The following is a 26,715-nucleotide window of genomic DNA, read 5'->3' on the forward strand; positions in this document are numbered from 1 at the left end:
GGCCTGTCCCACCCCCTATCTCTTGCCTTCCATTCTGCTCAATTCACTATGTCACAGGGCCAGTGGAAGTTGTAGTCCAACGACATTTTGAAGGCCACAGGTTCCCTCTCCATCCCTTTTCAAACAACACAGAGAAACCTTCCCCTGCCCTCAAGAGTGCTTATTCACATGTAAAGGACAGACCACCGCCTTCTCCAACCACGTATTATATGTAAACATGGCGAGACCAGTGGACCTGCTTTTCCACAGGCCGGTTTTGTCGGCTTCGGCCCTTGGAGAAACACAGGCAGGTTTTCAGGTGTGGTTTTATTTTCAGCTCGTGCTGCAAAGTTGGCGAGAGACAACTGGTGCCGTGCAAAATGGTTCACTGTTGGCACTGTTCTCCTGGATCACTTTCTCACCTTCGTTGTTTCTCATCATGACCTGGAGAGGCAAAAGGCCGTCCTGATGTGTCTGTGGAGGATTATTTGTACGCAGCCTTTGAAAGCCCCCCTCTCTTCTTCAGTTTGACGAAAGACGAGGAACCAACTTAATGTACCTTCCTGCCTGCCTACTACTTTAGAGCTAAGAAAAACACACCATGCAATCCAAGGGCAATGTTCCCCCGGCCGATCCTGTGCCTGAGAACGGCTGGTTTATCGCACAACAAGATGCTGATACTTTCTCCAGTTCTTGTGAACAAATTCCCAAACTTCTTGACGGTAAACTGCCAGGATGATCAGGGCAATGAACAGGGCTATCACCACGAAGCTTTTCAGCATGAAATAATTCTTCTTGCGGGGCCTGGTTTTCAAAAAATGATCCACGCAGTCTGCAAACAAGTACTTTTTTGGGGCATAGCCGAGCTGTTGCCGGGCTTTATCTATTTTGAACGTGTTCGTGTAAGCAATGTTGTACACCTGCGAAGCGAAAGCAAAGGAGTTGGATTTCTTTTTAAAACTGTTTTGAAACAGCATGAGAGCAAACGAGAACGGAGGGTGCCTGGTCTGGGGTGGGCTCCCCAAATTCTGTGCCCTCCAGATGTCGCTGCACCACAATTCCCTTCATCCCATCATCGTTTCCATCGCACATTTAAAATGATGCTATTCGTAAAAGCCTAAGAAGGCACCAGCTGTATCAGGTCAAAGGCCGACCTAGTCTTGGCATCCTATTCTCACAGTGGGCAACCAGATGCCTATAATAATAATAATTTTTATTTATACCCCGCCCTCCCCAGCCAAGGCCAGGCTCAGGGCGGCTAACAAGCAATAATAAAAACAAGTTGAATGAATACAACTTTAAAACAAGATTAAAATACAACACTAAAACATTAAAATGCAGCCTCATCACAGGAGGAGAAAGGAAAAAGAAAAAAGAAAGAAGGGGAGGGAATCAAATTGGCTCCAAGCCAAAGGCCAGGCGGAACAACTCTGTCTTACAGGCCTATGGGAAGCCCAGGAGCTCAGAACAACAGCCCTCTCCCCACTTGCGACTCCCAGCAGGTGATATTAAGAGGCATCCAATGGAGGCAGGACATAGCTATTGTGATTGCTTTCTCACCCACAACTCTGCTGAACCCTCTTTTTGAAAAGCACAATAGTTTATTTTAGAATTTCTGCCAACATGATCAACAACAAAAATGTATATGGCAGCATGCCAATTCATAATACCATTAAGAACATCAGACGTATGTCATGCAAGCCAAGAGTAACAACAGAGTAAAGACGAAGGAAAAATTAGAAGGGGAAAGAAGTGTGGCGTAATGGTTAGAATGTTGGGACGTGACCTGGGAGATTTCTCCACCTGTAAAATGGGCCCTTTGTGCAGGACAAAAGCCAGCCAGCCAGATTGCAAAGCTCCCTCTGCACTACATGGGCTCTTGGTATGTTTTTAAATTTGTTTTCTTGTGTTTTTCTATTTTGTAATCCGCCCTGGTAATTTGCTTGAAGGGTAGAGTATAAGTTACTACAACAAATGGCTCAGTCAGTAGAGCATGAAACTCTTAATCTCAGTATTGTAGGTTTGAGCCCCATGTTGGGCAAAAGATTCCTGCCTTGCAGGGGGTTGGACTAGATGACCCTGATGGTCCCTTCCAACTCTACACTCCTGATTCTATGAAACAAACCGAGTAAGTAATAACGTAGGCATGCGTTACCTCATTTCTGGTGAGCAAAGGTGTGATTTCAACAATGGGCATTAACAGGTTGTGGAAGTGTTCCATCGCCACAGCTGTACAAAGGAAAAAAAGCACTTGATAAATACAATGGTCACTTGAAATAGCAGCGCATGCACAAAGCTGTGAGTCAAATGCTTGGGTCTGTCTAGCTCAGTACAGACAGGCAGCAATGCTCCATTCAGACAGACATATTTCCAATACCTGCCTGCAGATACCAGGAATTGAACCCAGGGACATTCCGCACGCAAATCACACACTCTGCCGCTGAGCCCTGACTGCATTTCTCAAGTGTAACTTTAGCAACTTATTTGTTTATATTGCTAAAAAGAGCTGCCGTTAAACTGTTCTCTGTCATTGGGGTTGTTATTTGTCTCCTTAATAAGATTCCCTGTGGCCGCAGCTCCAAAAAGGTTGGGTTAAATTATACATTAAATTAAATATGTAATGTAACATTTGGGTTTCAGACAATTGTCACCATGGGCAGCCGCAATCTGGGCTGAGGCCGTGCTGTGAAAGGTTGATCCTTCTCTTCACTTGCTGTTGTCCTGATCAAAATTCCTCCCTTCATCAACACCTGCATAGGAGTGAACTTCCCCACAGAAACTTTTCCCCATCCTTCCCACAAGGCAATGCAGTTGTGCCCAGGGGTGTGTGTGCACAGAGAATGCTGTTTTTTATGGAACAACATCAGGGTTGAAAAACATTAACCTCTGCCCCCTCAGGTCTCAGTTGAGATGGGCGCCGATATAGTGCAATGGGCTTATCTGCACATAACGCTAAACAATGGCTATCAAGCTTCAGAAACTCAGATCTTTTGTGACTGGGAGAAGGATTTCTGCAGAGTTTAGCTTCTGCTTCCAAACATCTCAGTTTAAGCATTATGGTTTACCACAATGGCCGATTCAACAAGCCAGCTTCTCAAGCCATGGTTTGCTGCAAGATAAAATTCCTGATTCACACCGAGTGCAAACCCAAGGTTTTGTCTGAACTACTGTAAAAACAAGCAAACCCCAAACAACTGTTGAGCAAACAACTGGAAATATTTTACCTGAAAAATAAGCAAAAAGAACAGGAACACGTATCCATGGCTTGCTGCAACCCAATCCTTTAAACTGAAAGAAACATTGAAATACTGAAACCAGACAGCTTTGAATGCAGCTGTTCATTTATCGATCTATCCATTCTATAACATTTCTGTACCATTTGATTGTAGGAAAACCTCAAAGCAGTTTACGAGAAAGATAAAACAATAAAACGCTCACAGATTACAACCATAATTTAAAATACAGAGAAGGTTAAAATCGCAGTCAATTTAAGACCAAAACAAATTAAAACTCCTGTTATTGAATTTCTTACAAAAAAACTTCTGTGTCTGGAAATTTTCACTGGTAAAATACTCAGCAAAGGTTTGCATTATACATAGTTGTCAGGGGTTCAGGAGCAGAGGCGAGGGCAAGGGAGGAAACAGAGAGTGAAGGGGAGGAGTCCGAAGGAAAGATGAGCGATGACGACGACCCGAGATCTCCGAGTCTTTCCAGTGAATCGGAAGATTCACAGAAAGGAGCGCCAGTGACCAGAGCAAGGGGGGAGCTTAGGGGGACACCCCAGGAAGAAGGGACAAAGGGGGGTTCAGAGAGCAGCAGTTGGAAATCGGGGCCAACATTCCCAACAGAGCGCAGTGGGGAGGAAGGGCGCCAGGCATCGGGACCAGGCGGCTCGCCGCAGGGGGAAGGACATGAGTCATGAGTGGCCACACCTCCATCCGAGAGAAAAGAAACGGTCAAACGGAAAGTGGGAGGTTGGGCGCGCGCGCCAAGTTCAAATGCACAGGAAGGCGGCACAGTAAGCAGCCCGGAAAGGGAGCCAGGTCCTAAAGCCCGCCGCAAGGAGACAGAAGGGTCTGGGGGGTCAGCGTCAGAAGAGTCCCGGAAGGAAGAGACCACGGGGGGCAGAGGGACCCAGAGAAGAACGGTCAGGAGGAAAAGGTGGAGTAAGGCTAGGGTATTAAGTTGGTGTACAGGAGGCGGGGACTCAGACGGAGCTTCGCCGGTCTAGCTTGTAAGACGTAGAGTTGCGCGCTGCAGCTTGGAAATGGAAACTGTAAATCAATAAAGACTTTTATACAGTGAACGCTGGCTAGCGTGATCCTCTGTGAGCTCGGATCTGGAAGCAGCTCTGACAATAGTCATCTATGGTTTGTAAGGGGGTCCCTCCCATATTCACCTGATTCCCCCCCCCCAACACTATACAGCTGCCTTTATTAATTATTGCATCTCATCAGGCCATATGAGACTCGAGGCAGATTAAAAAAGAAACGGAGAAATTGAAGCCCGCCAGAGGATACTGGACTCGAACTCCCATCCGTCACAACCACCACAGCCAATAAGCTTAAGAAGTTTTAGAGCACAATTCTGTCTATAACAAACAGCTCTGGCACTCACCAGTGGGGTTATCCACTCAATAAGGTTGACCTTCTCGCCATCGTTGATGAAATATGCCTGGCCAGCCTACAAAGAACACAGGGGAAAGAGATCAGAATAGACATGGGCAACTTGTGGCCATACAAACATTGTTGGACATTAAACTCTCCTCGGCCCCAATGGCCAACGATCATGCAAGGTACACATTGGCAATGAACTTTGGCTGCAGCCTTAGGAAGGAAAATAACCTACCTGGACACCTTTGTGCTCAGCTGAGAACTGTATGATTTCCTGGAAACTCCGAAGGTTTAGGTGCATTAAATTTATTGCCCACCAAAACAAAACAAAAACAAAAACCCTGATGGTTTGATATATGGCCAAAGTGTAAATACAGCAATAAACACAGGCGAAACATATCAAAAACAGATTTCACAGTGCAACGTCATTTCACTGGTGCTATCCAAATGCCTGTGCTTTGCCTGGCACCAAAATGAGGACAAGAGTGGATCCAGGTGGGCCTCTCGTGGGAGAGCATTCCATAAAGGGCAGGATGCTATAGAAAGGTCCTGCTCTCTTATCCCCACGCTTCAGACCTTCCTTGGAGGTGGGCTACAGAGAAGAATCTCAGATTATGACCTCAGGGTCAGGGAAAGTTCATGGGGGAAATTAGTTATAGCAGTGAGCCATATAGTAAACTTAATATATATATTGGAAGATCTGTTTTCTAGGGAGTTGGACACCTCCCAAGATCCTATAGCCAAATTTTGCATGAGAGCAAAGAACAGGTTTTCATCTAGAGAAGCTTTTAATGTTTGACGGACTATTGTATTTTAATATTTTGTTGGAAGCCACCCAGAGTGGCTGGGAAAATCCAGATAAATGGGCGGGGTATAAATAATAAATTACGGTATCATCATCATCATCTATGTTTGGATACACCTGGAAGCCATTTTGAATCAACATGGTGGACTTGAACTTTTTGACGCTGCACTGATTTCAAAACCACACTGGTGTTTTTGTGGGTTTCTTAGCGTTACTTAGCAACTTCTGCCAGAAAGCTGCTTAGTAAATCAATTATCCCGAAAATGCCACAGCCCTCCAGGTACCTCACGCCAAGGAAATGCTCAGCACATCCCCAGAATGTTCAGCGCCTGAAAAACTGGAGCACGTGTAACGATATACTCACAGCTATATAGTTCTTCTCAGGAGTGAGAGCGTCCATGGCGAGGATGTGAGCTTGCACGAGATTCTTGACATGAACCCAGTTCATCAAGGTCTCTGGTCCCCCAAATGTGATGACAAACATCCCTCTTTGAATATTCAACTGTTGGAAGGTATGATTGAAGCACAACGTTGCCAGTTACAACGAGGGGCAAACGAGATGTGATGCAGAATTGTCACTGGCTCTCCTGAGCTGAAGAACAGGAGACTTTTAAAGCAAGCAGAGTAAACCCAGGGCATGTCTTTGCTTTTCTCAATGTGCAAACCCTTCTTCTGTTCATTGCCCCCAGCCCACCCTCGGTCTTCTCGCCTCCAGGCCAAACATATCCAGCTGTTTCAACCTTTCCTTGCGTGGCTCGTTTTCTCTGGTACCTAACTGTAACTGGTCTCATCCCATGGTGGTATTATTACTATTATTAATTGAATTTACGGTATATACAACAACAATAGCAGCAAGAATATCATTGGCCCAAAAATGGAAGCAAGAAGAGTTACCGACGATTGAAGAATGGAGGATGAAGTTAATGGAATATGCAGAATTAGATAAATTAACAGGAAGGATTCGAAACCGGCGAGACCAGAAATTCACGGAAGACTGGAGTAAATTTACGGACTATTGGAAAAGTAATTGTGAAGAACAGACAAGGTTTGTAGGGTTGCAAGAAGTTTTGTGAGGAGTATTATTAGAAGTATTGTAAAAATGGATAAGGGGGAGAATGATTTGTTAAGAGATGTAAAGGCTAAAGTTAAGAAATGCATAAGAAGTGGTTAAAACGGTGGATCATCAGAGGTGCTGATGGAAGTCCAAAAAGATTGTATAAGTGATAAGTTTTGTGGTACATTTTATAATTTATATGTTAAAATTAATTAAAAATATTATATATATAAAAGAGAATTTATATACAGCCCTATAACCGGGGGCCTCAGGGCAGTTCACAGAATAAAATCAAGATATAAAACCACAAAATACCTAATAAAAATAAAAGCAACAACCCAATAGCCTCTCCCCCCCAAAAAAACCCACATTTTAAAAGGGCATAGGATGTAAATCCGATCAGCCAAAAGCCTGGTTAGAAAGGAACGTTTTTGCCTGGCGCCTAAAGGTGTACAATGAAGGCGCCAGGCCAACTTCCCTGGGGAGAGCATTCCACAGACGGGGAGCCACTGCAGAGAAGGCCCCGTTCTCGTGTTGCCACCCTCCAGACCTCTCGAGGAAGAGGCACACGAAGGAGGGGCTCAGAAGATGACCTCAGGGTCATAGAATCATAGAATCATAGAGTTGGAAGAGACCACAAGGGCCATCGAGTCCAACCCCCTGCCAAGCAGGAAACACCATCAGAGCACTCCTGACATATGGTTGTCAAGCCTCTGCTTAAAGACCTCCAAAGTAGGAGACTCCACCACACTCCTTGGCAGCAAATTCCACTGTCAAACAGCTCTTACTGTCAGGAAGTTCTTCCTAATGTTTAGGTGGAATCTTCTTTCTTGTAGTTTGGATCCATTGCTCCATGTCCGCTTCTCTGGAGCAGCAGAAAACAACCTTTCTCCCTCCTCTATGTGACATCCTTTTATATATTTGAACATGGCTATCATATCACCCCTTAACCTCCTCTTCTCCAGGCTAAACATGCCCAGCTCTCTTAGCCGTTCCTCATAAGGCATTGTTTCCAGGCCTTTGACCATTTTGGTTGCCCTCCTCTGGACACGTTCCAGTTTGTCAGTGTCCTTCTTGAACTGTGGTGCCCAGAACTGGACACAGTACTCCAGGTGAGGTCTGACCAGAGCAGAATACAGTGGCACTATTACTTCCCTTCAGGGACGCGGACTTATAAAAAATATTGGGGGGGGGCGGGAAAGCGCATGAATAATAAATAAGCTCATGAATATGCAAATAAAGTGGCGGCGGCGCCTTGTGAGCGAATAGGGGAGACCGTGCTGCGCCTATTAATCAGCTCTGAAGGAAATTGGGTGGAGCTTTTGCTCAGGAGGGAGGGCAGGAGGCATGCAGCCCGACCCTGTGCATTTTGGGCTGGGGGAGCGGGGGCGATGGCGCTCTGCTGGAGGGGCGCTGGAGATTATTGGGGGCGGAGCCCCCCCAACGAATTTTTGAGGGGGCTCGGGCCCCCTCAAGCCCCATGGAGTCGGCGCCTATGCTTCCCTTGATCTAGATGCTATACTCATATTGATGCAGCCCAGAATTGCATTGGCTTTTTTAGCTGCCGCGTCACACTGTTGGCTCATGTCAAGTTTGTGGTCAACCAAGACTCCTGGTCTGGGTAGGTTCATATGGTAGTGTTTCCCTCCACATTCACAGAAGAGTGTTCTGAGCAAGTCACAATACGTACGGCCATCCGGGGGAAATGCCTTCGTTCTTCCGGCCCATAGATGCCAGGCGGTCGAAGAGCACAGGTGTGCAGCTTGCCACCTCCTAGGAAACAGGACAAGAAGCCGTTGGCTGATTCTGAACACGTCAGTTGAAGAAACTGCTGATGCTGGACCACATGGGACAAGAGAGGCCCGAGGTTTCAGCATCTCCCAACTCTTCCTCCTACCTGCTTCTAGGCTCCTCTAGCTTTGGAGTCTTAAAGGGGCAACCTTCTATCCTGAAGATGAGCATATCTCCCTGTGCTGCTGGACCAGTGAGGTGCAATGGGAGGCACTGGCTTCTTCAGGTTTAAGGGCAGGTGTCCACGGAGGTCCTGCTCTCAGCCTACAGGCTCTGGTGGTATGGGAGTGTCCTCTGCGGACTCCTGCCTGCCAGCCCCAGGTTCTGCGGTCTCTCAGTCTCCAAGAGCAGGGCCAGAGCTGTGAACTGGGAATAACTTCATAGCTTGAGCCTCTTGAGTATGAACCTTAATCGCTGCTTGACCCTGGGGGTCACGAAAGATACAATAAAATCATCCCCCCCCCCAAGGTTGCCACAGGCTAAGATCACAGAAAAGTACCTGGTAAAGACACTCCGTTTGCTCCTAGAACCATCTGTTCTGCAATTGATTTGGTTCTGGAATACTCGTTCATTTGCTAAAAAGAAATCAAATTAATTAGTTTGGGTTATTTAGCAAATACCAAAGCACGTAAGCCAACAGATCTGCCTGAACAAATAATACGTTTTTCTCCCACTCAGTCAGTCACCATCTACATCCCCGGTGCCAAAGAACAGCCCATATACAGTAATGAGATTTTAATCACAGCTCCAAGTCTTACCACAGGGTTATGGGTAAATCCCCAGCAGAGGGTCTTCCACAACTGCAGGCAGGAGGACCACACAGAACACCTTTATGTGCCAACTTTAGACGATGGATGGAAGGGGTTTTTTTCTGGCTGCCCTGAATCTGGGGAACACTTTCTCCCTTAGGATTTAACCAAGATTGTAATAACATTTTTAAAAAAGAGTGAAAATAATGCGAGGAGGGGGTCGTCTGCCCTACAGGAGTATGGGACACCAGTAGGGAAAGAGATGTCATGTGAAAAGAATTCCACGTGTCTTACTCCTAACAGGCCTGTGAGAAGATGTGATTCAGTTCCCCCAAAGGATGGGGTGTAACCCTACAAGGATCATACGGAGAAAAATATAGGGCTGTTCTTAATCCCACCGTGCCCAAGGGTCTCTAGTGGTAACCCAAGTCTAGAGATGAAGTAGCATGAGCAAGAGCTAGTGGCAGTGTTGTAGCAGATAGCACAGGGGTGGTTGCCCTGGGTGCAAAATTACTTCCCTGGACACTTTCAACACCCAGCGCTGCCTCAGTCCAGCCGCACGCTCCTATCACTGGGCTCCGTTGAAAACGGCTTCTCCATGCAAACTGGGAAGCGACCTCTCCAGACAATGGAAGAGCTCTTTTTCCTTATGTCTGTGGCTGCAGTCTCTTGAGTGATTGCGGACGCTTTTAAGCAGCTCCCTCCCATCCAACCAAACCCTCCACATGTCCCTGGGCACTGGCAACCCATCATACACCACTGGTTGGTGGGGAAGAGAGGAGGAGGAGGAGGAGGAGGAAAAAGAGGCAAGTCCCCACAAGGACTGGTAGGACAGAAGGCAAGGAGACTAGCAGTAGCCAAACCCAATGACAGACAGGCAGGGGTACACCACGACTGGTTGTAAGACCTTCTGGATCAAGCCGAGGGCCCATCGAGTCCAGCATCCTGTTCTCACGGGGGCCAGCTTGTGGGAAACCTACAAGCAGGACCCAAGCAGAAAAGCCCTCTCCCCTCCTCTGGTTTCCAGCAAATGGTATTCAGAAGCGCTGCTGCATCTGACCACGGAGGCAGAGCAGAGCCATTATGGCTAGTAGTCCTTGATAGCCTGGTCCTCCGGGAATTTGTCTATGTGCTGGGCCCGGGGGTAACGCATGAAACACGGTCCAGAATCCGAAGGTTCCACTGGGAGACAGTCCAACAGGGCCAAGGCAGGACACGAGGCAGAAAACCAGGTAAGGACAGGTGCAGGATCCCCGGCAGGATCTAATATACAGCAACGTTGCTCCTGCAACCTGGGGCGGGGTCCGACAACCTTTTATCTTTGTCGGGGTAGTGGCCAGTTCTGATCCCCCAGCAATTCACCTCCCTGTTTCGCCCGAAGGCGAGCACTCCTCCTGCGAGTACTCAGCAGTGGCGTAGCATGGGGGGTGCAGGGGGGGCCGGCCGCACCAGGCGCAACATCTGGGGGGGGTCGTGCTCGCACTCGCAGCTCTCTGCCCCTACCTGGCTCACTCTCTCTCTCTCACTGCAGTGCTGGCTGTGCAAATCCGATCCGAGCCGCTGGGTCGCCGCCCACTGTGGAGGGGGGGTGTGCCAGGCGTGCGGTGCGGAGAGAGAGCAAGGGACTATCTGGGGGAGGGACAGTGCAGCGGCTGCCCAGCGCAGCGCTGAGCGTGGGAGAGAACAACACCAGATCAGACCAGGCAGCAGCAAGAAGAAGCTGGCAGCGGCGGCAGGCTAGGGGGCACAAATTACTTGCCTTGCCCTGTGTTAGGGGGCGCAAATTACTTGCCTTGCCCCGGGTGCTGACAACCCATGCTACGCCACTGGTACTCAGGTCTCTCCTTCTCTCAGACCTCAGTCTCTGCAGCTCAGGAGATGTCGGTGGGTTACTAGACCCAGAGGCCGCCTCAGCCTCTCCTGACCCAACTGGCAGTGGAGCAGCTGTAGGTGATGGCCCAGCTGGAGGCAACGAGATAATCCCTGCATCTGGAGCCAGGGCAGGCTCAGGCCCCTGACTCGGCCCAGCTGGAGGTTGTTGCAGGGGAACCTGTGCAGACTGGGACTCTTCAGGATCAGGCCCCAGACTTGGTTCAGATGATGCCTGAGGCAAAGGATCCGGTGCAGACTGAGTCTCCTCTGGCTCCGAGCCCGAGTCCCAGGCCATCACAGTCTAAACCTCTTTTAAAGCCACCCAAATTAGTGGCCATTATAGCCCCTAAAGTACCATTGTTTATCTATGAGCTTCTAAGCAAGAAGGCAGGGGGTGGGGGTGAGGGCAGACCGAGGGCTAATAGACCAGCCTCTGCCAGTTCTTTGGATCCACTCCTACCTACACTTTGGATCCAAAGCAACAGGCTGGGGAAAAACAACACATAATTTCCCTTGTGTTGTGGGGAGGTCATTTTAAAAAAACAACTCGGGCCTCCTAAAAAGGGGAGCAGCCCCAATACCTTTGCTAAAGGAAAATAAGGCGCACTCTCCTCGTCGACGTCAATAAGGGTTTGCCCACCAAACACCACGTTGATGCTGCTTGTGTAGACCAGCCTGGGGACGCTGCGTCGCTTGCAGACTGCAGAGACATAGGAAACACAAAGCACTTCGTTGAGGGAAGGAGGCAAATGGAAATCTGCTTTCCTGAGGGAAAGGGCTGGTATCTCAGGATGGCTGCGACCAAGAAAAGCCAACAAATGATTCTGCCCCGGCTCACATTACAGCATCCTCCAGCCCCAGGAGCCTTCAAAAGGGAGCTCTTTCTAGAGAAAGAACCGTGTGTGTGTGGGGGGGAGAGACTCTGGGGTTGCTATCAGGGGGTGATTGGTTTCGCTCCACCCTCCAGCCCTAGGAGCCTGCAGAAGGGAATTGCTTATTGAATACTTTGGCCTAAACTATTAGTAAGCTGTATACTTACTTCTTAAATGTTTCTCCTTGCTAAATTAATTCTTAATTGTTGATTCTTGTTTTTTATTTTTTGCATTATGTTGCAGTGATGTTATTTGTCTTATTGTGTTCTTTGTCCAGGGCAGCTGTCTGCCAGCTCCATCTGGTACGCAGGCTGAGACTCTACCTGCCCGCAGACAGTCTTGCCACAGCAGTACATGCTCTAGTTAGCTCCCACTTGGACTACTGCAATGCGCTCTACGTGGGGCTACCTTTGAAGGTGACTCAGAAACCACAACTAAGACAAAATGCAGCTGCCAGACTGATGACTGGGAGCAGCCGCCGGGACCCTATAACACCAGTCCTGAAGGATCTACATTAGTTCCCAGTACTTTTCTGAGCACAATTCAAAGTGTCAGTGTTGACCTTTAAAACCTTAGACTGCTTTGGCCCTGTATACCTGAAGGAGCGTCTCCACCCCCATCGTTCAACCTGGACACTGAGGTCCAGCGCCGAGGGCCTTCTGGCAGTTCCCTCATAGTGAGAAGTGAGGTAACAGGGAACCAAGCAGAGGGCCTTCTGGGTAGTGGCGCCCACCCTATGGAACACCCTCCCATCAGATGTCAAGGAAATAAACAACTATCTGACTTTTAGAAGACATCTGAAGGCAGCCCTGTTTAGGGAAGTTTTGAATGTCTTATGTCTTACTATGTTTTAATGTGTTGGAAGCTGCCTAGACCCAGTCAGGTGGACAGCATATAAATAATAAATTACCATTATTATTCTTTATCGTATTTAGACTGGCTTTTGTGCGAACTGCTTTTGAGCACAGATTTATTTGTGGGAGATGTGGTATGTAAACAAGCCGACCATCGATGATCCTCAGCCTGGGCTCATCCAAAACAAAGCACGGAGGCAGTACGCACCTTCAATGACGACACTGGTTCCTCCGACATTGACAGACCGAATATGTCTCTTGTGCATCTAGGAAAAGCAGGAAGAGGTTTAATGTCGCACCAGCTGCTGCAATCAAAGCAAAATGAATTGCTTTAGCTTGTTTTGGTCTCTGGAGAATTGGCCTGGCTTGCTCCCTAGGCGGCAAGAAGGCCAGCTTGTAAAAGTTGAATTTCGCCCCCCCCGAAAAAAAATAATCTGAAAAAAGTGGTCAAGAAGGGCTATTGCTCAGAGGCTGTGTACCTCTCCCCTATTCGCTCACGAGGAGGCGGCGCCACTTTATTTGCATATTCATGAGCTTATTTATTATTCATGAGCTTTCCCGCCCCCCCCCCAATATTTTTTATAAGTCCGCATCCCTGCATATTCTTACTGTTGCCTTTGCTTAATGTCTGTGATCTAATTCAGCATCACTCAGGCATCTTTTTTCAAAGCATCATAGAATTGGAAGGGACCATGAGGGTGTCAGGGTCTGGCCAGACGAGGAAGAGAGTTGGGCACCGCCTGTCCAAGAGACCCCCTCCAGGGAGGACGCAGAAGATGACAACTTAGACCCAGGACAGTGGTGGTGGGACACAGGGGGCCAATGTGCAGGAGTGTCAAGCTGGGAGATGCTAGATGCAGGAGGGCTGAGTGATCGGCGGGGGGGGGGGGCGTGTGTCAGGAGAAGGAAGGTCTTCCAAGACAGCGCTAGGTGCTGAGAGTCTCAGCGTGAGTGCAGACTCAGAGAGAGAAGAGTCCGAGGCTGCCTCTGCTGCCAAGAAACTGGCTCTCCTCCCCAGACTCCCCACTTGAGGAGGGTCCTGCACGCTGCTCAGCAACGAGCCAGACAGGCCCAGAGGAAGAGCCCACCCCCTTGCCACATTTTACATCTGTTTGGGAGGGATCTGGAGTGAGAGGGGAAGGAGCTAGGTGAGACAAGCCAGAGGGACGCTGCTGTGTTGCTTCCTTTCTGTGAATTAAAAGCTAATTGCATTCTGTGTCTCAAGTTCTTTCCTGACTTGTGGATGACCTGTGCTCGCCTGACAGCTCCTTGACAGAGGGTCATCTAGTCCAACCCCCTGCAGTGCAGGATTCTTTTGTCAAATGTGGGGATTGGACCCGCGACCCTGAGATGCTCTACGGACTGAGCTATCCCAGACTGTCTGTATCCACTCAGAGCTTCTTTGCCTGAGAGTCTACTGTGTTTTATTTTCCTTTCTGAAAGGGGCAGGCCCTGGAAAAAACTACCAACCGATCTCCGTTCAGTGGCGTAGTGTGGGTTGTCAGCACCCGGGGCAAGGCAAGTAATTTGCGCCCCCTAACCCGAGTGAGCCAGGTAGGGGCAGAGAGCTGCGAGTGCAAGCACCCCCCAGATGTTGCGCCCGGTGCGGCCGGCCCCCCCTGCACCCCCCACGCTACGCCACTGTCTCCGTTTGATATAGGACAGCAGGAAATTTTCTGAAAATCTGTTCAACACAATCTGGAAAAGCCACGTGAAAGGGGTTGATTCCTTGCAGAAACTCAAGACGAAGAGAAGCCGACTCACTTGTTCTAATCCTGTCATTCCGTACGCAGCTGCGTGAATGACACAGTCTGCCCCTTCGCAGGCTGCATATAGCGGTTCATAGTGCCTCACGTCTGCCTAGAACACAGAGATCACATACTCCTGAGTGGGGGCTTGGGGGGGGCGGTCAGCAATGTTTCCCCCCCAGGCAACAGACAACAAAGGATGCTGAGAAGCCAAGGTACACACTCTAAGGCCACCAGCAACAGGGAAGAGAGGGCAAGGACCCAGTTCTTTGATCACGCAGATCTTCTCTGTCATTGCAAAGGGTCACGAGACATACTATGCAAATCATGCCATCATAAGAGTTGGAGGAGGCCTCACACACCATCCATCCCTCTGATGGAAGGATTGCAAAGCAAATCCAACGGGTGTCTATGCAGAAAGAGAGAGCGTTTGTCCATACTGGAGAACTCTGGATTTGCACTTGCCTGTCTCATTAATATAGGCATAGCCACAGGTTGTCCTTCCCATCCCATAGTGTTGTCCTGGAACTTCCCCCCTTTAAATGAGGGTTTTCCTGGTCCTTGGAAAGTTCAAAACAGGCAGGATTGGACCCCCCCCCCGATCTTGCAGAGATCATAGTCATCTACCCCACCCACCCCCATTGGAGCAGGTGCCACAGATCACTGGTGCTTGCAAACCCTTCCCCCACAACCACACTTTACCTGCCTTACACCTGACAGCAGATAATAATCTCTCTCCACATGATGTGTTGCGTATGGAAAAGAAAAGTGGGGTGTTACGATCATAATAATAAATGATAAATACCTGTACGAGTACTACTCCTTTTGGAATTTCCCAGAGGGGTTGGTTAATGTCATAGAGAATCACACTGGTTCCTGATTTGGCAAGGGCACGGCCAAGGCTAAAGCCAAAATAGCCAGCACCTCCTGTTATCACTGTCTTGTTGCTCACTTTCTTCAGCCCTCGGTTACCGGTGTCAAGTTTCTGTTCAGCAGGCTGGGCATCTTGTTTAGAGGATTTGGGTTTTTTCCGGTCTTTCTGCTGAGATTTCTCCATTGCGCACTAAGGGGGCGCTCAGGGATCCACCGGATCAGATATTACAAAATTCCACCAAGGTAGGAGCAACAGTATCTCCTTCTCATAACCTGTTGAAAGAGCACAAAGGCCAATTTTGTTGCTGCTGTTGCTACAGGAATAACAGCGCCATTGGTAGAGCATAAGACTCTTAATCACAGTGCCATGAGTTTAAGATTCCTGCACCGCAGAGGGTTGGACTAGATCAGTCTTTCTCAACCTGTGGGTCCCCAGATGTTGTTGAACTACAACTCCCATCACCCCAGCTAGCAAGTCCAGAGCTCAGGGATGATGGGAGTTGTAGTCCAATAACATCTGGGGACCCACCGGTTGAGAACCGCTGGACTAGACGATCTTCGTGGTCCCTTGCAACTCTATAATTCTAAGATTCTAAGATTTCCATGTTTCTCAGTCCGGTTCTTATTTAAGGAACATTATATATATATATATATATATATATATATATATATATATATATATATATGCAGGTTTTGGTGTCTTCGGGTGTCTTCCCGTGTAAGAGTCGGGGTGTCTGTGCGACGTTTCGACGAGGTCTGACAGAGCTCTGTTCCAGTAACAAGAAGCCGAAAGCACCAGCCTGAAGATGACGAGTGAGACCTCGTCGAAACGTCGCACAGACACCCCGACTCTTACACGGGAAGACACCCGAAGACACCAAAACCTGCATTCCTGTACCCGTGAAAATCTACGAAAGCATATATATATATATATATATATATATATATGGCTTCTCTATGTAGCACTTATTCACAAATGAATGTTTAACTTTTTGGCATTCTGTTATCAATACCCCACTGATATCCTGCTGTTTGCCCTGTAGTCCTCAACTTCGGTAATGAAAATTAAAAGCAAACACGCTGTGATGTTATGAAAAGTGATACACTTCTCAGCATTTCTGAGAATGCCTCACTGAGGCATATGAGGCGGGCTTCTCCAGTGATAAATTATATTTGGTCCAAAGTTGTCAGCATCAACTTTGCATTAGCAAAACCCTTGATATTTGGAGATGTCCGCGTATTTTTAAATTATATTCCCGTAGCATGGGGATTAACAGCAAGACAACAAAAGCGGACTTCTGTTTTGGTATTCCTACGGGGCTCTGGTTAGCCATGGTGAGATCAGGATATTGCTCCTCTGTATCTATGGCCTCGTCCCATGCCTTTTTATCACACATTCATGATTATTTGTGTTCACAGTGCTATTAACGGGGGTCATACACGCTTCTGTTTTTGATGCAATCCACACTTGCAAAAAGTTTGGGGTGGCCATACTGCTTCATTTCCTTTTTTAAAAAAAGATATTTATTAAAGTTTTCAAAGTATTACAAAAAGATAAAAAAGAAAAAAGAAAAATACAAAATAAAAATAGTTAAAAACAAATCAATCTTTCAATAACTTATCTTTCATTTGCTTATTTCCCGGACCTCCTCACGCCTCCCTTTTCTGTATTCCAGTTCAGTTTGTTAGTTCAGTAAATCCCTCCCCTCTTTGTTTATCCTAATCGTCAATCTTAAAATATTATAACATTTGGTTTTTACCTATTAATAGTCCATTTTCTCATATTCCCTTATAACATTACAGCTATAAACCACTTAATTTCTATCCAACATCATTCTAACATTCATTAATTTTACAATATTTCTGTAGATAGTCTTTAAACTTTTTCCAGTCTTCTTCCATCGACTCTTCTCCCTGGTCTCGGATTCTGCCAGTCATTTCTGCCAGTTCCATATAGTCCATCATCTTCATCTGCCATTCTTCCAAGGTGGGTAGATCTTGTGTCTTCCAATACTTTGCAATAAGTATTCTTGCTGCTGTTGTGGCATACATAAAGAAAGTTCTATCCTTCTTTGGCACCAATTGGCCGACCATGCCCAGGAGAAAGGCCTCTGGTTTCTTCAAGAAGGTATATTTAAATACCTTTTTCATTTCATTATATATCATCTCCCAGAAAACCTTAATCCTTGGGCACGTCCACCAAAGGTGAAAGAATGTACCTTAAGTCTCTTTACATTTCCAACATTTATTATCGGGCAAGTGATAGATTTTTGCAAGCTTGACTGGTGTCATGTACCACCTGTATATCATTTTCATAATATTCTCTCTTAGGCATACTGCTTCATTTCCAACCACAGACAAAGGTTTAAAGGTTTGAACATTTGCAAGAAACAAAGGTTTAAAGCCCCTCTGCGCCCCCCCTCCAAAGTAGCAGGGTCCCAATGCAGATCAGGGCTCCCTTGCCTGCAATTTACTTCAAAAAGTCATTATCTCAGTTGCTAATTGTGTAAACGCTGTGCCGTCCAGTTAGGTGTTTGAAATGAGTTCCTACATTGGACAGGGCTCTTTTTTAGATTGCGTTCAATCTGGCAAGATCTAGATAAAATCAAGCATTAAATTTTTGGTGTTTTCTGCAACATGTTCTTCACATAGTAAGATGAAGCACTGGTGGTGGAATTATTCTGTTTACGTTCGCTCTGTGACACTTCCACAATGCTAGTATGTTATCACTGTATGGGTGGGGTCATACGTGACCATCCCAAAAGCATTAGGAACCCAAATAATCATGAATGAGCACTAAAAAGGATGCTTGAAAGGGCATAGAAGGAACCCATAGCCTAGTTCATTCGTTATGTAGCGACTTCTCAGTCACGCCACCCATTGCCCCCCTGGTAAGGGAGTGAAGGAGCAACAGTGATCTTCCAGCCTCTCCAACCTCACAGGTTGTCGCAAGGATAAAATGAGAAAGTAAGCAAGCATATATACCCCCTTGAGGTCTTGGGTGGAAATCACTGTATGAAATAAACAAAATATATCAGCTGTGGGGCTGTATTTTGCTTTCGTTTTACTTAATGGGAAGAGGGTGGGTTGGTGAACGGTAGTCATTACTAACCCCCAACGTGGTTGGTTTTTTGTTTGAAAACCACTCAGAGGTTTTCATACAATCAAGCGATATGTAAATTTTGTTATGAATAAATAAAGAAATCTCTCTTAGTCACCCCAAGGTAATAACAACTGCTTCTTAGACTCCTGGGACCATAGACCAAAGTGGTCACGAGCATCTTCCAACAAAGAATCTGGTGTAAAAGGTAGCCAATCGCAGTGGCGCAGCGTGGTGGGTGCAGGGGGGGCCGGCCGCACCGTCGCAACATCTGGGGGTTAGGGTTAGGGGGCGCAAATTACTTGCCTTGCCCCGGGTGCTGACAACCCACGCTATGCCACTGGCCAATCGTATTACATATGCAAATAAGTATTTTCTCCCCATAGGCTGCTGCAACAGAGAACTGCTTTTGCACCACGTTGCTTCAGAATGTTTCAGTTTAAAAGGAGACAGTTGGTGCAGTTAAACAGAATTCTACCTCATGCCTCTTGTGGGGATAATGTAGCAGTGTCCAGGTGTGCTTACATGGAAGTAAATTCCACTGAAATCCGTGGGACTTCCTTTGGAGTAACCAGGCCTTGGCTTGGAGTGCAAACAATAAAAACGCAAAGCTGCTCATTGGCACACAGGGATTGTTTGGGTTCCAGTATTTGGGGAATTCATCTTTGAAGTTTGGCTGCGATTTCTGAATAAATCTTAATACTTCAGATACAAAGGGCACAGCCTTCCATCTGCATTTATTATTGCTTTACAAGCACACTTTTTTCAAACTTTGCTGCATGTTTCTTTTCGGCACTCATGACATAAGACACGGAGAAGAATAGAATTGTAGAGTTGGAAGGGACCTCTGAGGGTCATCTAGTCCAACCCCTGCAATGCAGGAATCTTCTGCCCGGGGCTCAAACCCACGACCCTGACATTAAGAGTCTCATGGTCCACCAGCTGAGCTATATCCTATTTAAAATCTCTGAAGATATTGTTGGTGGACAGCCACCTGCACTGCTAACCTGCGCTGCATCCCTGTTATAAGCCAATTATTTACCTGAAGGGAAAATATCATCTCTGCCTTCCAGGCTTCTCACCCTCCCGCTGTGTTTGGATGAAGCATGTTGTGGACAAAACCATTTCACCATTCTGCTATAAAAAGCAAAGTTCTTTGCCACAGCAAGTGAAAGAGGTCCACAGGATTTCCCTCATTCAAAAAAAGGAAAATACCTGTGGTTTCCTTGCACAAACCCCCAGATATTATCATATCTAGACAGGCAGATGTGTGCGAGATACTTTTAATATCAGTTTATTACCCTGGTTGTACGCTAACTCATAGCTTTGCCAAAACGCCACTTCAATAAAATAAAATAAAAATCTTCTAACAGTGCAGTGCTAAGCACAGTTACTCAGGTGTAGGACTCACCCAGTTCAATGACATCTACTCCCAGGTAAACTGTGCATTTATGCCCCAAAATTAAATTTTAGGGAATGACAGCGAGTGGTGACACCAATTATACTTAGTTCTGTGCAGGAATAGTAAGAAATAATGAATAATAACAGGGTGTTCGGAAGACAGAATGGGGTTTGCTGGGATTATAAACCATCCACACAATTATTATAGCGGTCCCAGGCAGGATAGTCCCTCCGTACGTTTTATTTCCTTTTGCAAACGTTATTTCGTTTTCACTCAACCAAACCTCTCAGTTTGATGTACACCTTTGGGTGAGATTCAGTTCTCCTTGCTCCCCCACCTCTCGCTTCCTGAGCGATGCAATGGGCGAGAAAAGGAGATCCGTGAGTTGTGCCTCCGACTAAGCTTCTACTCAAGGGTAGACCCATTGAAAGCCCTGGCCCCTTACGCCCAGCTTCTGTCCATTGACTTCAGTGGGTCTACTCCTGAGTATGGACTTAGTTGGGAAGATCTAGCGCGTGAAGCCCTAGTAACCGTAAGAAGGTCTCCTGCAATAATATTATTACCCTGGGAGGGGGTCCTTGGCAGGAGAGATTTCCTGGGTGTGGGGCAAATCCTGGCTCTCCCCCCCCCCCAAACGGCAGGAGGTGGCTCCTTTTCCTCTCCCTCACGGTTGACCAGGAGACACCCCCAGCTAGGCAGAGTCCCCAGTCGGGCAGGCTTACATCTCCAATTCATCCATCCTAAGAGGAAGAAAAGCTACTGCGGAGGAGCCCGACTTGGTGTTGGCGGTACTGTACTTCCAGCGGGGAGGAGAACCGTAAATATTAAAGGGGCAGCGCACGCACAGGAGAGTTCTGTTATCTCCAGGTGAGGGTGGCGCTATCCGTGCGATCCTATATATCGGGGTGGCCAACTCCCAAGAGAATGCGATCTACTGGCAATGATCTACCCCCTTTTTTTGGCTTCAGGTCAAAGTTGTTGAGCTCTTTTTTAGGAAGGAAAGCCCTGTATTTTTTGGGGGGGGTTGAGCTTTTATTAGGAAGGAAAGCTCCGTTTTTTAGGAGTTCAGGTCAAAGTTTTTTTAAGGGAGGTGGAAAGCCCCGGTTTTTGGGGGGTGCAAGGCAATAATGTTGAGATTTTTTTAGGGGAGACAGTTGTTGAGCTTCTTTGGGGGGAGTCAGTGATCTGCTGGTGATCTACCACAGATGTCCAGTGATCTACCAGTAGATCACGATCTACCTGTTGGACGTGCCTGCTATACACACACACACACACCAGGTGTGGGGAAGCTTTGGCCCGCCAGATGTTGCTGAACTACAACTCCCAGCACTCCTGGCTTGCTGGAGCAGGTGGGAGTTGTAGTTCGGCAACACCTGGTCTTTCAAATTCGGCACACACACCCTCCACACCTCTTGCCTTCCATTCTGCTCAGTTCACTATGTCATAGTTGCAACAACTTGAGGTGCCCCCTAGGCTCAGCGCCCAGTGCGGCGGAACAGGCCCTGCTGCCCTGCTCAGAGGGACTGACGGGTCCCCCACACCTGCTGTACCTGTACTGTACATTTAAATCACATGACATCCCCACCAAAGAGTACTGGGAATTGCAGGTTTTCCCTGTGCAGAACCACAGTTCCCAGCAGCCTATGCAAGAATCCCGGGATTCTTTGGGGAGAGTTATGCACATTTAATGTGCTTTAAATGTCTAATAATGACCTGCCCTTAAAACACACGTTTTCCCTTCAAAGAATCCTGGGAAACATAGTTCTCCAGGCCCTATGGTTCCCAAGATGCCTGTGGGGTGGAACCATGCGCTGTAAATGGGTTGTATCCAGCTAATTTATTTCTCAGATGCATTGATGCACCTAACTTGGGCATGTTCATGGCCTTCAACAAGTCTACTCTGTGTAGGATCCATTATATCCAGTGGAATATAATGGATATAAACGGCCTCGGTTCAGTATACCTGAAGGAGCGTCTCCACCTCCATCGTTCTACCCGGACACTGAGGTCCAGCACCGAGGGCCTTCTGGCGGTTCCCTCACTGCGAGAAGCCAAGTTACAGGGAACCAGGCAGAGGGCCTTCTCGGTAGTGGCGCCCTCCCTGTGGAACGCCCTCCCACCAGATGTCAAAGAGAACAACAACTACCAGACTTTTAGAAGACATCTGAAGGCAGCCCTGTTTAGGGAAGCTTTTAATGTTTGATGTATCACAGTATTTTAATATTCTTTTGGAAGCCGCCCAGAGTGGCTGGGGAAACCCAGCCAGATGGGCGGGGTATAAATAATAATAATAATAATAATAATAATAATAATAATAATAATAATATTATTATTATTATTATATAAATGCTGAGCAGAAAATGTTCAGGATCGCACTGGTGGTCAGTCAACCATTTGTAGTTTGGCCCTGCAGATAATCAGTAGCATTGGAAAGTGCGGGGAGGGCATGGAGCAGAGAGATCACAGTTATTAGAGCAGGCATATGACAGCATAAATGTCTCAATACACCTGCTGTCAGGAACTGGCTGGATGAAGAGGAGTTGTGGGAGGCACCAGCTAGGGAACCCCCAAGGGAAACCCTGGAGGAGGAAGGCTCATAGCTCAGGGATTGGTGGTGGGACACTAAGGAGAGGTCAGGGGATGCTGAAGGGGCAACAGGGCTTAGTGAGCAGGAAGAGGCTGTGACAGAGAGCAGTTCAGACTCTGAGGCTGAAGCAGAGGAGGGGGGGTCAAGTGGCAGCTGGGGAATCCAGGGAGTCTCCCTCTCCTGCTGCGACAAGCTCCAGCCCCGTCTCCAAGAAAGTGCAGAGTAATGAGAGCAGACCAGAGGTGTGCAGATGCAACATGAGACTGCTTAGGAAACATCTGGGAGAGGAGTGTTAGGGAGGGTGGGAGGCAGAGAACTTCAGTCCATAGGGGCAGGAGCTTCTGGGAAGCGTTGCTGAGTTGTATTGAAATTGAAATACTTTATTGTCTCTTGTACAACTTGTATACAGTGAGATTACACAAGCACCCCCCACTCAGCTCCCTTAGTCTTAATTCCCCTCGTTTACTGACGCACGCACACCAAACCTGAAAGTCAGTTGCCCTGTTGTTATCTTTTCATTCAGCAGCCTAGCGGCCCATGGATAGAAGCTGTTCTTTACCCTGTTGGTGCGACTAATCGTGCTTCTATATCTTCTGACCGAGGGCAGGAGATCAAGAAAGTGCCGGCCATGGTGTGAATCATCCCTGAGAATTTTCCTCACTCTCCTGAGGCAACGTTCTTCCGCTATTTCATCCAGCGGATTCACGGGACAGCCCATAATATCTTGTGCTGTATTCACCACCCTCTGTAGGCACTTCCTGCCAGATGATGTCAAACCAGTGTACCACACCGTGATGCAGTATGAAAGGACACTTTCTATTGTGGACCGGTAGAAGGAGATAATCAAATGTTGATTGACATCGTTCTTTCACAATACTCTGAGGAGATGGGGTCTCTGTTGGGCTTTCCTAACCACCTGGGTTGTATTGATTTTCCAAGTAAGGTCTTGTATGCCATTGTATGCCAAGTATGCCATTTCTTTGAATAAAGAGTTAACTTCACTGACAAGGGAGCTCTGCTTCTTTCGTGCTGACAGTCTGGCCCCGACACCTGCTAGTTTTTAAAGTGCCAGAATGGAACTATCCTCTACGTGTGTTTGAGACTAACCGTGCGATACCAAAACATGTCTACTCAGAAGTAAATCCCACCGGTTCCAATGAAGATTGCAGCCAAATGCAATTCACTCCTCGAACATGTATTCTTGTGTGTAGTGCAGTTGGAACAAATTAACAAAACAGTTGGGCCAAAATGGATGGAACGGTGACTGCAAGTCTCACCTCTGGGCCAGTTTCTGTAGACACCACAAACACCCCTCTCTGTCCTGCGTCTACGCAAGCAAGAGGCATGATCAGAGTGCAAGGACACACTCCCGCCAGAACTACAACCACAACAAAAACCGCTCTGTGGAAGTGGGAAGCAGGCCTGGTAAACAGGCACAGCTGGGGGAAATCCATAGGACCAAATAGAAAGGCCAGGAGGTTCACATTTGGCCCCCAGGTCTGAAATTCTCCCTTCCAGAGAAGACAGTAAGGGCAATACAGTCATACCTCGGGTTACAGACGCTTCAGGTTGCGTTTTTTCGGGTTACGGACCGCCAAAACCCAGAAGTATCGGAACGGGTTACTTCCAGGTTTCGGCAGTCGCGCATGCGCAGAAGCGCTAAATCGCACTTTGCACATGCCCAAAAGCACCAAATCGCAACCTGTGCACGTACAGATGTGCCACTGCGGGTTGTGAACGCTGCGGGTTGTGAACTTGCATCCTGCACAGATCATGTTCACAATCTGAGCGTCCACTGTATGAGAGCCAAACTAAATTTGGCATATTGCGGACTATATGGAACTGGCAGAAATGATTGGCAGAATCCGAGACCAGGGAGAAGAAATGGTGGAAGAAGACTGGAAGAAATTTAAAGATTATCTACAGAAATACTGTAAAATTATTGAATGTTAAAATGATGTTGGACTGAAAATAAGTGGTTTTGGTATCAAGGCTAATAAGAACATGTAAATACAGATAGTTATTTGGATGAAAATATATAGTTATAATAGGTTAAGATTATAGAGTAAAGATAAATGAAAGAGGGTAAGGATTTGCTGAAAGGACTTTGTAAACGGGAATACAAAAGGGGAGGTGTGAGGAGGTCAAGGAAATAAGCAAATGAACTTAAAGATATTGAAAAATGGATTATTTCTTTTTAAGATATTGTTCTTTCTTTTTTCTCTTCTTTTTTATTTTTTCAACTACTGGTTTTTTTAGGTCTTTTTTTGGTAATTTTCTTGTTAGCTGTTGTTCTTTTTTCTTTTTTGTATGTTTTGTGTAAAATCTTAATAAATATTTTATTTAAAAAAATGGCATATTGCACTCCTGGTGTGTAGGGAGAGGGTCAAGCCAGACTGGGACATGTCACAGAGGGCTGACTTAACCCTCCCCTCCTCACCAACATGGTCCTGCTTGGGGTACTCTACAGCACAGCATCTTTTTGTAAAATAAAATTTTTAAAAGCAAGGGGGGAAATAGCGACACAAACAACATGACGAACATTGCAGCTAGTTTGTCCTCCTTGTTTCCCAGAGACAGAAAACGGGCTGCCCCAAGCAGTTGGCACATATGATAACAAACAAGCAGTTCTTTGCAACAGGGCTTTTTCTCTAGGTTTTCCCGCTCTGCCCTGTAAGCAGGAACGAGGCCCACTTCTTGTAAGTGACTTTGGAAGGCGGAATGACATCATATTTCTGACGGGCTTTTTTCTTTGCTGCCTGCTTGACTGGGTGAATTTCAGCCGCAGGAGTTTCCATCCCCTCGGGGGGGGGGGGGGCTGCCTCAAGGCTCTGGGGGTTTCAGTTGACAATTTATAGAGCACTGGCTTCCCTGACACGGTTGGTTGCCTTCCTCGGTTGAGTCAGAAAACTGCTAGGTCTTCTCTCTCCTGCGGAGGCCTCGGACCTTCATGGCTGACAGAAGCCCTTTGGCGCCTGTGAACCGATTCCCATGATGCAGTGTTGCATCGCGGGTTTCTTCCTCCTTGGTGACTGCCAAAAGTGCCGAGTGAACAGGGCTTATTTGCAAGCTGAGGTGTCACACCGGCTGGAGGTGAGGCACCAGAACCCGGTTCCACAGCTGGAGCTCGGAACCTGAGAAGAAATCTGGAACCTTCCCTGTGAGGAAAGCGAAAGAGAGTTGTGGGGGGGGGGAATGATAGGCGAAGAAGTAATAAAGAGGTCGCCTCTGGGCATGCAGAGAGTGCTCCTTGAATGACCACAGCTCTCACCCCCACACACTGGGAATGGTATTTATATACTGCACTTCATCAAAAGATGCCAGAGTGATCCACAACATTAAGAGCGCATTTTATGAATATCTAATAAAAAGCATAATAACAGATAGCATACTAATAAAATGACCATAATAACAGCCTCCTGGTCCCCCCAGCTTTAGCAGGCCATAGATTTTTTAAATGGCTAAAGCCCTGGGTAAAGAGGAATGTTTTTGCCTGGCGCCTAAAGACATGTAGTGATGGTGCCAGGTGAACCTCTCTGGGGAGAGCATTCCACAGTCAAGGAGCCACCACAGAAAGGCCCTGTTTCTCATGTTGCCAACCTCTCTAGGATGAGGCACAACTTTCCTCATGACTCTTATTTTTATTCATATGCTAATAAATTTAATTAAAATGAAGTAAACATCCCACAATTAGTTGGCTAAGATTTCTTTAACTGGGTGACACACCATAGCACCCACATAATCCAAAGTGACTTGAAAACACTTCATAAACAAACAAAAACCAAGTATTCAGATTCGGCTAAAAATGTTATAGACTGAACATAAACTATGTGAAGTTGTGTAACCTGCCCCCCCCCCAGTTAAACAAATTAATGGATATCTGAAAAGGCAGGAAGCCTTATACCTTATCTTTGTATGGGATTAGAAAATGGGAAGTTTTCCAACTGTGGGTGGTGGATGTACTAAGACTAGAAAGAAAAAGGATTTTCCAGTGCAGGAAACACTCTCCTCTTACTCCCTGCTTATGGGTAAGACCTGGTCTACACAGGTGAAAGAATGAGATAGGAATGACGTGGTAGAATGACTGTGGTGGACTTCAGTTGTACATGCTCCTGTGTAAAACAAAGTTAATAAATCCCCACGAGCAGAAAGCTAGCACATCAAGGAGAAAGGCGCCAGCCCCAGTTCTTTCCTTGCTGTGCTAGTTTTCTGTTTGCAAGAAGTTTTTGACAAAGCAGAACTTTCAAAAAAGTCGTTCCCTAACAACTGTCTGAAGTGGTACAGTTCATTCTGCATTTTGGCCCTCTGCCCCACCATTGTGCTATGTAGGTAAACTAGGCTTCGAGTGGCTACGTGCAAAGCTAAAATGGAGAAAAGAAATCTGGGGCACCCCCGCAGATGACAGTTTCGCAGCCT

General features: G+C 47.0%; 1 protein-coding gene across 3 annotated transcripts; it reads right to left on the reverse strand.

The window, feature by feature from the left end:
• Positions 1 to 531: 531 nt before the first annotated feature.
• Positions 532 to 20,558, reverse strand: SDR42E2 (short chain dehydrogenase/reductase family 42E, member 2). 3 transcript variants are annotated; one of them, XM_082199821.1, is made up of 12 exons: positions 20,435 to 20,558; positions 15,143 to 15,483; positions 14,354 to 14,449; positions 12,798 to 12,855; positions 11,445 to 11,563; positions 8,742 to 8,817; positions 8,142 to 8,224; positions 5,762 to 5,899; positions 4,597 to 4,662; positions 3,204 to 3,267; positions 2,135 to 2,208; positions 532 to 899 (listed from the first exon to the last, which is right to left on the reverse strand). In XM_082199821.1, exons 2-12 carry the CDS (start codon positions 15,392 to 15,394, stop codon positions 636 to 638), a joined length of 1,290 nt encoding a protein of 429 aa, XP_082055947.1. In that variant the 5' UTR covers positions 15,395 to 15,483; positions 20,435 to 20,558; the 3' UTR covers positions 532 to 635. The 3 variants fall into 3 exon arrangements, with proteins under 3 accessions (XP_082055947.1, XP_082055946.1, XP_082055948.1); XM_082199820.1 differs by having other exon boundaries at positions 20,276 to 20,524; XM_082199822.1 differs by lacking the exon at positions 20,435 to 20,558 and adding an exon at positions 18,429 to 18,520.
• Positions 20,559 to 26,715: the final 6,157 nt, after the last annotated feature.

Source organism: Podarcis vaucheri (genome assembly GCF_965113315.1).
Source record: "Podarcis vaucheri genome assembly, chromosome: 14".
Classification (NCBI taxonomy): domain Eukaryota; kingdom Metazoa; phylum Chordata; class Lepidosauria; order Squamata; family Lacertidae; genus Podarcis; species Podarcis vaucheri.

Coding starts and splice junctions, on each gene's coding strand:
- SDR42E2 (XM_082199821.1), bottom strand. CDS start 15,394: ATGGAGAAATCTCAGCAGAAAGACCGGAAAAAACCCAAATCCTCTAAA. Junction 8,225..8,741: donor AAACGGAGTGTCTTTACCAG/GTACTTTTCTGT, acceptor CCTGTTTCCTAG/GAGGTGGCAAGCTGCACACC. Junction 900..2,134: donor CTTTGCTCACCAGAAATGAG/GTAACGCATGCC, acceptor TTCGCTTCGCAG/GTGTACAACATTGCTTACAC.